Source organism: Anomaloglossus baeobatrachus, chromosome 5 (assembly GCF_048569485.1).
Source record: "Anomaloglossus baeobatrachus isolate aAnoBae1 chromosome 5, aAnoBae1.hap1, whole genome shotgun sequence".
Taxonomy (NCBI): domain Eukaryota; kingdom Metazoa; phylum Chordata; class Amphibia; order Anura; family Aromobatidae; genus Anomaloglossus; species Anomaloglossus baeobatrachus.
In genome coordinates, this window is record NC_134357.1 from 425046393 (window position 1) to 425058891 (window position 12499).

Below are 12499 nucleotides of genomic sequence, written 5' to 3' on the forward strand. Positions count from 1 at the left end.
GTTTCAAAGAAAATAATAAGTCATGTACTCAACCTCCATGGCCTGTATGCACGCTCACCACGCAAGACTCCATTGCTGAACACAAAGCATGATCAAGTTTGCACAACAATTAGACAAGCCTATGACATACTGGCAAAATATAGTCTGGTCAGATGAGACCAAACTTGAACTCTTTGGATGTCATAATACACACCATGTTTAAAGGCCAAAAGGTACTGTATACAGTTAGGTCCAGAAATATTTGGACAGTGACACAATTTTCGCGAGTTGGGCTCTGCATGCCACCACATTGGATTTGAAATGAAATCTCTACAACAGAATTCAAGTGCAGATTGTAACGTTTAATTTGAAGGTTTGAACAAAAATATCTGATAGAAATTGTAGGAATTGTACACATTTCTTTACAAACACTCCACATTTTAGGAGGTCAAAAGTAATTGGACAAATAAATTAACCCAAACAAAATATTTTTATTTTCAATATTTTGTTGCAAATCCTTTGGAGGCAATCACTGCCTTAAGTCTGGAACCCATGGACATCACCAAACGCTGGGTTTCCTCCTTCTTAATGCTTTACCAGGCCTTTACAGCCGCAGCCTTCAGGTCTTGCTTGTTTGTGGGTCTTTCCGTCTTAAGTCTGGATTTGAGCAAGTGAAATGCATGCTCAATTGGGTTAAGATCTGGTGATTGACTTGGCCATTGCAGAATGTTCCACTTTTTTGCACTCATGAACTCCTGGGTAACTTTGGCTGTATGCTTGGGGTCATTGTCCATCTGTACTATGAAGCGCCGTCCGATCAACTTTGCAGCATTTGGCTGAATCTGGGTTGAAAGTATATCCCGGTACACTTCAGAATTCATCCGGCTACTCTTGTCTGCTGTTATGTCATCAATAAACACAAGTGACCCATGTGCCATTGAAAGCCATGCATGCCCATGCCATCACGTTGCCTCCACCATGTTTTACAGAGGATGTGATGTGCCTTGGATCATGTGCCGTTCCCTTTCTTCTCCAAACTTTTTTCTTCCCATCATTCTGGTACAGGTTGATCTTTGTCTCATCTGTCCATAGAATACTTTTCCAGAACTGAGCTGGCTTCATGAGGTGTTTTTCAGCAAATTTAACTCTGGCCTGTCTATTTTTGGAATTGATGAATGGTTTGCATCTAGATGTGAACCCTTTGTATTTACTTTCATGGAATCTTCTCTTTACTGTTGACTTAGAGACAGATACACCTACTTCACTGAGAGTGTTCTGGACTTCAGGTGATGTTGTGAACGGGTTCTTCTTCACCAAAGAAAGTATGCGGCGATCATCCACCACTGTTGTCATCCGTGGACGCCCAGGCCTTTTTGAGTTCCCAAGCTCACCAGTCAATTCCTTTTTTCTCAGAATGTACCCGACTGTTGATTTTGCTACTCCAAGCATGTCTGCTATCTCTCTGATGGATTTTTTCTTTTTTTTCAGCCTCAGGATGTTCTGCTTCACCTCAATTGAGAGTTCCTTAGACCGCATGTTGTCTGGTCACAGCAACAGCTTCCAAATGCAAAACCACACACCTGTAATCAACCCCAGACCTTTTAACTACTTCATTGATTACAGGTTAACGAGGGAGACGCCTTCAGAGTTAATTGCAGCCCTTAGAGTCCCTTGTCCAATTACTTTTGGTCCCTTTAAAAAGAGGAGGCTATGCATTACAGAGCTATGATTCCTAAACCCTTTCTCCGATTTGGATGTGAAAACTCTCATATTGCAGCTGGGAGTGTGCACTTTCAGCCCATATTATATATATATAATTGTATTTCTGAACATGTTTTTGTAAACAGCTAAAATAACAAAACTTGTGTCACTGTCCAAATATTTCTGGACCTAACTGTATCACCCCAAAATACCATACCAACAGTGAAGTTTGAAGGTGGGAACATCATGGTGTGAGGTTGTTTTTCTGCATATGGCACTAGAAAAATTCATATTATTGAAGGAAGGATGAATGGACAAATGTACTGAGACATTCTTGATAAAAATCTGCTGTCATCTACCAGGATGAGAAGATGAAACTAGGGTGGACATTTCGGCAAGTCAATGATCTCAATCACAGCCAAGGAACCTATCAATTGGTTTCAAATAAAGAAAATAAAGCTGCTAGAATGGCCCAGGCGACCACCTGACCTGAATCCAATAGAAAATTTATTTAAAGGAACTAAAGGTTGGAGTTCAAAGAAAGCAAAGCGTAAAGAACCTTCAGGATTTAAAGAATGTTTCGTTCTGTGGACGAATTGGCCAAAATCACACCTGAGCAACGTATGCAACATTTTCTCTATTCAGGAGACATCTTGAAGCAGTCATCACCAACAATGGCTTTTGTACAAGTATTAAATACATTTCTACAAGCATGTACAATAATTTTTCCCTGTATTGTTTCTCATTATTACACATCAATAAATTTATGGACAGCTATGGTTTGATTTCTTTATCTGATTAGATTGGATGGGCTGTCACTGACATATGGTGATAATTTCATGTCAATAGCATCTTTAGAAATATATTTACTTGGAAAATTCATGATGTGTTCAATACTTACTTTACCTGCTGTATACACTGCTCCAGTCACAGTTAGGCTATGTTCACACACTGCGTTTTTTACCTGCGTTTTGGGTCCGTTTTTGCTGCAGAAATTTCTTGAGAAATTCTTGTAACCTTTCTGCAGACATTCCCCAGCAAAACCTATGGCAAAAAAAATTAGCTGTGTGCACACTGCTTTTTTTTTTAAGAAAATTCTTTCAGTAGATTTTCTTAAGAAAAAGAATGAGCATGTCACTTCTTTTCTGCAGCTAACTGCGTTTTTTGCCATAGATAATTGGCACAATAACGCAGGGAGCAACCAGCGGTAAAAACGCACCGAAAACGCACCGAAAACGCGGCAAAAACGCAGGTCCGTTTTTGGTGCGTTTTTTAACGCAGGTGCACTAATCCTTCACTCTTAAGAAATTTCTTAAGAAAAATCATTTTTCTAGTGTGAACATAGCCTTAGGACCATAAAGACACCATTGCTTGTATGGATGTGGATACTTGCATCTATTTACCTGGCTTTCTCATAATAAAAAGTCTTCCTGTATGTGTAGTCAATCACCACTGAAATCAATTGGGATATACACCAGTAATGGTCTCCTCGCTCCATAAGCAAACAAGTATAGTAAAGACCACTACACCATTTCTGAAGGGTGGGGGTCTCCACCAGCACACTGTTTAGGTAGGGTATGCAAGTTGACATTTTGCAACTGCTGGAGCATCAAAAGTAGGCGATCACGGGGCGTGGCCTGGACCTCATGTAGAGAGGAAGCAGCGTGGGTGAGCTCCTGCCTGGATCCTGAATTATCCTGCACACCAGCCTTGCTGACAGGCACTACCGACCCTGGAGGGCTGCAACACTACTTATAACACCCGGGGAAGCGAGCACAGCCAGGATATGCCGACCCGCAGCAGCAATAAAAGGGACAGAGACGCGCAGGAGCGTGCCTCTGAAGAATCCAATATGGCGCCGCCGGCATCCACACCATCCCGAGCTGGAGCAGTGGGAGTAGCAAGCAGGTTGGAGCGGTTTGCCAGAGTGGCCCCTGGCACAGAGCCTACCTGCAACGAGGCACCCGATGGCAGCGCTGAACGGGCCCTGGAGCAGGGAGAAAACATACCCGATGGTGAGACTGTGAGTACCCTGGGCCTTGCATGTTCAGCAGCACAAGGTATGCAGACACACAGGCCTGTGCTGGCAGAGGGAGGAGGGGGAGATGTGGAGCAAACAACACCTGTTTTCACTGAGGCCATACTGAGAGACATTCTGGCAGCAATTAACTCTTGCAATACCACATTGGCCACTCTAAGCAGCCAGATGGGAACTGTCACCTCAGATATGGCCTGTATTAAACGTGAGCTGCAAGGGGTGACTGTCAGAATGGGGGAGCTGGAGGAAAGAGTGAGTACAACAGAGGATAAATTACCACCAATGTCACGAGAGCTGGGAAAGGCCACGCAAAATATCTCCACACTGCTAAACAAGGTGGATGATTTGGAAAATCGCTCCCGCAGAAGTAATTTGCGACTGGTGGGGGTCCCAGAGAGGATGGAGGGCAATGACCCACTGAATTTCTTTGAAAAATGGCTTAAAGACACCATGGGAAAAGACATACTATCCTCTTTCTTCACCATTGAAAGGGCGCACAGGGTCCCTGCGCGTGCCCCACAGCCGGGAGCACCCCCACGTCCTATTCTGATTAAACTACTGCACTATAAAGATAGGGACACTATCCTGCGCAGAGCCAGAGATATCAAAGAACTTGCAATTGATGGGAGGAAGATATCAATATTTCCTGATTTCTCCATGGAAGTGCAACGTAAAAGAGCGCAATTTATTGAGATCAAAAAACGACTGCGCAACCTGCAAGTGCCATACTCCATGATGTACCCTGCTAAGCTGCGGATTGCTGCGAACGGAGAGACTCATTTTTTTGATACGGCTGGGGCGGCATTGTCTTGGCTGGATATCAATGAGAGATCCCTGAGGAGGAAGAATACCTGAGATTTCCCTTTCTGCCGCCAGGCGTTGTTTTTGTTTGGGACGCTATGCTGGTGAGCTCATTACAGTTAAATTCATCTAGGATCCAGGTTGGGAGACGGCCGGTTCATTGTGGACACACGCTGCACTAGCGAGTTGTGGACCCCCCTCCCTGCATGGACTTGGGGCGTGTTTTTAGCCCTGATTCTCTCTATTTGGGAGAAATGTGTAAGATACACTTGAGTTTGAGGGCAGGGGCACTGCGCACTGGTGTGCAGAGCCCTATCTCTCTCCATGTTTTTCTTGTTTATTGTTGTATGATGCAATCTGTTTGGGAAGTGTGGTGTGCCTCAGTCGTGTCGCTCAACCTAATGTTTTTGAGAATCGGTGGAGAACGACTCTCTCCTCCAGGTATGAAGTATCCGTCCGGATCATATCTTAGTCTACGCTTATGGCGACATCTTTAAATATTGTAGCGTGGAATGTTAGAGGGCTCGGAGATGCGAACAAAAGATGTGCTATATTTACTCACCTACAGAAACTTTTACCGGCTATTTTATGTCTCTCCGAGACCCACATGGTCAGGGATAATGTTCATTGGCTGAGGAAGGGATGGATCGCGCATGAATATCATTCCACATACTCGACCCATGCACGGGGTGTGAGTGTGTTGGTGCACAAATCCATCCCGTTCTCATGTACCAAATCAGTGATTGACCCGGGGGGCAGATTTGTCTGTTTGCTTTGCATGCTGTATGGTATACAACTTATTCTGGTTGCGATATATATCCCTCCACCATATTCAGTCGAACCGGTAAAAAGGATATTGTCTATTTTAGATTCTCTTCCATCTGTGCCAACGCTTTTGATAGAGGATTTTAATAATTACTTACAATCCTATCTAGATAAATTACACTCGGGAAACATATCGGAGAACACCGCCCCGACTTCATTTGCTAGAATGCTAACGGAGCTGGGTTTTGTAGATCTTTGGCGTGCCCAACACCCCACAACCAAACAATTCTCCTGTTACTCTAGCTCCCACCACACCATGTCACGGATAGACCTGGCTATTGGAAACGCACTTATGGCCTCATATACACAAAAGGTGGCCTACCTACCTAGAAGTGTATCTGATCACTCACCATTACATGTTACGCTTGCATGGGGAAACCCCCTCGCTCTGCCCAGGCCTATCTGGAAACTTAATCCCTTCTGGATCCAGCTTATTGGGGGATCTTTATATGATAACATTCTGGAATACTTTCATTTTAATGAGTGCTCTGCACCACCACACATAGTTTGGGACTCTATGAAAGCTGTGGTAAGGGGCATATATATTAGAGAAATATGCATACGCAAAAATCAAACCAAATGTTACACCCAGAGTCTGATTCAGGAGGTATCTGATGCGGAGGCTGCGGTGGTGCTCAACCCGACAGTAGAAACTAAACACACTCTAGAGAAGGCACAGATGTCACTCAAAGAAAATCTCATGTCGGTGGCAGAAAATAAACGTTATTTCCTTAAACAAAATTATTTTATGGCGGGGGAGGGCGTGGGGCACCTACTGGCCACAGTCATTAGAGCACAGGAAGGATCTTCTTATATAAATAGGTTAAAGACGGAATCGGGTGACTTTGTAACAGCAAGCGAGGATTTAATAAGAGAAATAAAGAGGTATTATATGCGGCTATACACATCAGACTGTGACCTCACGGAGACTGAGATTGAGCAGTATTTGGATGATCTCTCTCTTCCTACACTGAGTGATGTAAACAGGGAATTGCTGGACCGGGACATCTCATTGGAAGAACTGGAGGAAGCGCTTGGCCAGACACAAAATGAAAAAGCTCCAGGAACAGATGGCCTGCCTGGAGAGTTTTATAAAGTGTATGCACCCTTACTGCTACCCAAGCTACTTAAGGTATTTGAAGAGGCTGAAAGGCAGAGGGTCCTCCCGCCCTCTATGAGGGAAGCCTTAATAGTCTTAATATTAAAACCCGGAAAAGATCAAGAGATCCCGGATTCGTATCGCCCAATCTCTCTCCTACAAACAGACATTAAATTGCTGGCCAAGGTGCTCGCCAATAGGATGTCCCGAGTCATCTCATCTATAGTGCAGAGTGATCAGACAGGATTCATTCCATGCAGAGCCACATCTATGAATCTCAGGAAATTATATTTGGGAATTCAACATAGTTCTGAGGTACCGGGGGAAAGGGCAATTTTGTCATTGGACGCTGCTAAGGCGTTCGATAGCCTTGAATGGGAATATATGTGGGCTGTACTTCGGAAAATGGGCTTTGGACATAGATTCATAAATTGGGTAAAACTGCTATATGACTCACCGGTGGCGAAGGTTAGGGTTAATGGCAGGGTCTCCGAGTCTTTTCCTCTTGGAAGAGGTACTAGACAGGGGTGCCCGCTTTCACCCTTGCTATTCGCGACTGCAGTGGAGCCGTTGGCAGTGGCAATACGGAAATCCAGGGAGGTAGAGGGATTTCGGTGTGGAGCCGTGGAACAAAAGATATCATTATACGCAGACGATCTACTCTTATATTTAGACAGGGTACGTTCCTCGATTTTGCCGGCAATGAATATCATTCGGGAATTTGGACAGAGGTCTGGTCTACGAATCAACTGGTCCAAGTCGGCTTTAATGCCGTTGGACCCCCTTCCGGGGGACTTTTCGGACTTACAGATTCCAGTTCCTGTGGTCCGGGAGTTTAAATATCTGGGAGTAATTGTCAGCCCAATCCCGAAGGATTTCCAGGCCCTAAATCTGGAACCCCTGTTACAGCGATTCAGAGCAAAAGTGCATACCTGGTGCCGTTTGCCGCTATCAAATATCGGCAGATCCAATTTAATTAAAATGGTAATGATGCCACAATTACTATACCTTATACATAATTCTCCAGTGTGGATATGTAGGGAATTTTTTGTAAAAATTAATACAATATTCCGGGAACTTATTTGGAAGAAAAAGCAAGCTAGGATTCGACTGGAAGTGCTACAGCGGGGAAAGGAGGAGGGAGGACTGGCGGTACCAAACCCATATATATACTATATAGCCTCCCAGATGCAACATCTGAGGGGTTGGGGCAAAGAAGGAGGGTATGATACCAGTGGTGATATAGTGAGAGAGGGATCAGTATGGAAGTACCCAGGTTGCCGGTTGGATGTGGGACAAAGACAGATAAATGGGGCACGATATCCCACACTGGCTATGATATTCCGGGTGTGGGACAGGGGTAAGTCTCTTTTGGGGATAAGCGGACCTACAGAGCTCTGGCCACTGTGGCAGAACCCCGACTTGCCAGAAATTAAAAAATTAGTAGGGTTCAGAGGATGGGAGGATAAAGGGATCCATTTAGTGTCACAAGTACTACAAAATAATACTCTTAAAAGCTTTGAACAACTGAGAACGGAGTTTCACCTTCCGCATGTCTTCTTTTATCAGTATTTGCAGCTGAGACACGCACTGGAAAGACAGGGGAGGACAAACCCGGTCACAGTGACACATAATCAAACATTACATAGGCTGCTTACATCTGAGTCCTCTAAGGGTCTTATTTCGGAACTATATAAAAAATTACTACCTGCCCATCTGGAAACACATCCATTGATTGTTAAAAGCAAATGGGAACGAGACGTCGGTCCCCTGACGGAAGGCCAGTGGTCTGATATATTGGAACAAGTTCCTAAACTGGCGGTATCGGAGTGCCAAAAGCTGTCTCAAATATATCTCATCCACAGGGTATATAAAACTCCCAGTCTACTTATTTAAGATGGGACTCAGACCAAACACACAGTGTGTTAGGTGTGGACAGGATGATGCCCATTTGATGCATGTTATGTGGGAGTGTGGACACATTGGTGATTTCTGGAACCAAACCCTGGGACTTATAGATCAAATATATCATATCACAATACCACCGTCGCCCCGCCTGTGCCTGTTGAGTCTATGGGAAGGAGAAGTGGATCCGGATTCTCCAACAGCTCTGGGAATAGCCCGTATCTTGTACCAAGCAAGAAAGCTACTTGCATATCACTGGTTAGACCCTCTACCACCAACATTACCAGAGCTCAAAAACAAATTAAATAACGTCATAAGATTGGAAAGGGGAGTTTATTTAAAAAGAAAAACATTGAAAAAGTTTTACAACATTTGGCGGCCATGGATGGAGTTGCCGGGCCTACCCTCTAGTGCACTGGTTCAGGATGCAATGCTGGACCGGTTACTGTTGTGCCTGCAGTGATGGCATGTGTGAGGAAGGGAATTAAAACTAGTTTTTTCTGTGGCGAAATGGACTTTGAATGAAGAGGTGAGAGAGGACTGGAACGGTTTCATGGATGACTGCACGGAGAGGGAGGGGCGGGAGAGTATAGCAATATGATGTGGAGCGACGCGGCTGATGGAGGAGGTGTTTCTGTTAGTCTGAGGCATTATTGCATAATTTAAGTTTTGTTTATTTGTAGAGCCACGAGGTTTGTAGGCTCAAGCTATATAATATAACTATGATTTGAGAACTCTATTATTATATTTACATACATGCAGAGAAAGAACCTGATTTATAAATCATATGTGTTTATCTGTTTATTGTTATCAGTTATATGAAAAGTGAAATACTCTCTGTATTGATCCCTAATAATTTAATAAAAAAAGATCCGATTTAAAAAAAAAGGTAGGCGATCACTGCTACAAGGGCGGACATCCATATTGGGGAACAGTTTGCACAGAAACAGAAAATCTTTCATCACCCTACAAATCAGGAATCCGTACTACTGTGTTTTTCCATAAATAATACAGGGTCTTATATTATTATCATTTCCAAAAAATTGGCTAGGGCTTATTTTTTTTTCCCCCATGAACAACAATCACACATTTATGCTTCAATTTACCTTGAAGGTGTATGAACAGCTTCAGGGTTACTAACCTTAACCTTAACTTACATTCACAATTCCTGGTGCAGTGTCACTCTTATGGTAACACTTACTGGCACTCTTCTCTATGCGGCTGGGAGGGGGCAGAAGGTGGGATTCTGGAGTGGGACTTGGGAAAGGTGGTTGTGACGTCACACGTGGCTGCTTCTGCTGGAGCGAGCAGGGCTGGCCGGGGGGCAGGATCCAAGAGGTGGCACTCGGGAGTCAGGAGGTGGGACCCTGGAGCAGCAGCCAAGCCTACGTTAGTGCGGTAGCGGCTTAGAAGCGGGAACCTGGTGACAATACTCAGGAGGCCGACTTGTGACTGGGTGAGCAGATTTTACCCTACCATGGTGAGGAAGCGGCAGGATGATCTGGGAGCTACATTATGCCCATTCCAGTGCAACCAGGATAAGGACAGGTATTTGTGATGTTGTTGACATAACCTAGCGTCACTAACATAACCTAGTACTGGAGAGGTTGACTAATAAGGGCTTATTTTTTGGAATAGGGTATATATTTAAAGCCTACTCCAAAAATCCCTAAAAGTCAAGATAGGGCTTGTTTTTGGAAGAGGGCTTATTTTTGGAAAAACAGGGTAGCAAGGCCAGACTGCGTGAATATTTTGTGGTCACCTTAGTTGAACCCTTCGTTTAATATTAGCTGAAAAGATCCTTGTAATGACAACACAACATATCGTATACATAACCAGGTCATACATGGTTTCTGTCGAGGGAGAGGAGCAGAATCCGGAGACTTTTCATACTGGAACTTCGATCTAGGAGATCCACAGCCTTGTCAAGATCATCCTGACTTCTGAGGGGTATAGACAGCTGAAAAGAAGAGGAGATGTCAGGCAGGAGCATATCTACCAATACTATCATACACAAACATCTTTCCCAAAAGGCACTAAGAAATATTTATTCTTCTAACTAGCTATCAAAGTCTGGTAAGGATGGGGAGTGGGAAAGGAAGTCAATAATATCAGGACATAAAACTGCTGACATACAACTGCCAGGATTTTGTGCTTACTGTGGAGAGAGCAAGCTGCCATCAGCCATTTCTGCTGGATATGTTCCCCGACGGAGCACAGAATAGCTTACATTGAACCACTGTCTGATCCTTCCCTTGAGCTTTGGTGTTGGGAGTCAGGACGACCCCCATACACTTTGCATGGCCGGACGGTTCTACCTATGTTCATATAATGCATGCTGTGACGACATGGACTGTCAGTGCCTAGCATGGGTTAAGTTTCTTAAAATTCAGCTAGACATGATGATATCTTGTTTATAAAAGGGGGATAAGCCCCTCATTGTTTCTACAAGACTCTTAAGACCCCTTTACACACTGTAACATCGCTAGCGATATCGCTGTAACGTCACTGGTTTTGTGACGTAATAGCGACCTCCCCACCGACATTGCAATGTGTGACACGCATCAGTGACCTGGCCCCCCGCTGTGAGGTCGCTGATTGCTACAAATCTTTAAACGCTGCTGCGTCGTTGGCCAGAACTGCCTGTTTGATAGCTCAACAGCGACTGTTTAGAGACTTTCCAGCGATCCCGGCCAAGTCGGGATCGCTGATGGGATCGCTAGAAAGTCTCTGTGTAAAGGGGCCTTTAGGGGTCTAGTGTTAAAGTTCTTGGCGACTCATGTAATTGCCTTGGCCAGTGAAGGTCAGATACCCAGAAAAATCAATTATGCAAACCTCCCATTGTATTACTATGTGTATTATTATTATGTGGGATATTTTGTATACGGCTTGAAATCTAGCCAATAATAGCCCAGTCTTATCCACCAATCGTGAATACCCTAATTGTCTGAATGTAGAGCTCAGGGGTATAAGAAGGAGGACTGTCCATTGCCGGGGTAGAGACTCTTGCTACATGCTATGACTCTAGGACCTGCGGATCCGATTGGCAAGCCATAACCAAACCTGGATTATAATACTACATGGACTTCAGCATCGAATGCAAGGATTCGGCTGAGATATCAAAGACTACATAAGGAAGGAATCCAGCTTGGGACAATCCAGTCATCTGACTACAAGTTTTGCGGTCCTCAGCCAGCTTCCTAAATTTGGCGTTCTTCCATTCTCTGTGGGTGCCTGCCGAAAGCGGGGTGCTGCTGGTTTGGAGTAAGTAGCCCTGGAAGCTCTGAGGCACGGACATTCTAATCCTTGGTGAGCCAGCGGAAGAGTGAGAAACCGTTGCTGGTTACATTTTGCTGGTTATGTGCTATGTGCCATTAATTGTTTAGGGATCCAATAAAGTCTTAATGTGGAGTAGTGTTCCGCCCACGGTTAAGGAGGTCGGGCGTTCAATTGGGATGAGCCCTGGGCCATGCTGTCTTTCTACAGGCGGCCGAATCGGCGGACGAGAGCACCCACTGACCTTCGTGTCTCCAAACATGCGTTTACCTATGTCGGGAGGATTGGTCATCCACCTTATAACCCCCTGCGGCCTCCCAACCTCAAAAAGCTCTTTTGCTAGTAGTAGTGAATGCTAATGCCTAAAGCCAGCTTTACACCTTACAATTAGGTGTGCGATCTCGTATGCGATGTGACACGCCCAGGTCGCATATGCGATTTAATGAGATCGCACGTAGGTCGCTCATTTGCTGTCACACGTGCGTTAGTAGTCTATGTTAAATTGATCAATTTTGTATGCGATCCTTTAGATCATGTGTTCTGTGACGTATGCATTGGGCACCCTTTATTTTTTTTTTATTTTTTTTATTGACTTGCCAAGCGTGTGTAATTTGTAGGGATGCGTTTTTACAATGTCATCTGCCATTCAGCTCTGCTACATGATCGCTAACAGCAGACACAGACAGCCATGTAGCAGAGCTGAATGGCAGATGACAGCAGACACAGAAAGAGCCGCACGATCAGAATGAACTCGGGTTAACTTCACCCGACTTCATTGTCATGCTGCGGCTCTATTCTGTGTCGCGTCCTGATTAGCGGTCACTCGTGAAGGATTCACCGGTGACCGCTAAACTCCTGAGTAACTGAATTGAGCA

General features: G+C 44.5%; 1 protein-coding gene across 1 annotated transcript in view; it reads right to left on the reverse strand.

Annotated features, from left to right (window-relative positions):
• MAP3K3 (mitogen-activated protein kinase kinase kinase 3) overlaps window positions 1-12499 on the reverse strand; it is a 70850-nt gene that overhangs the window by 23110 nt on the left and 35241 nt on the right. The window contains exon 5 of the mRNA XM_075350339.1: window positions 10195-10308. Within this exon, the coding sequence (XP_075206454.1) occupies window positions 10195-10308 (114 nt within the window). The remainder of the gene's footprint in view (window positions 1-10194; window positions 10309-12499) is intronic.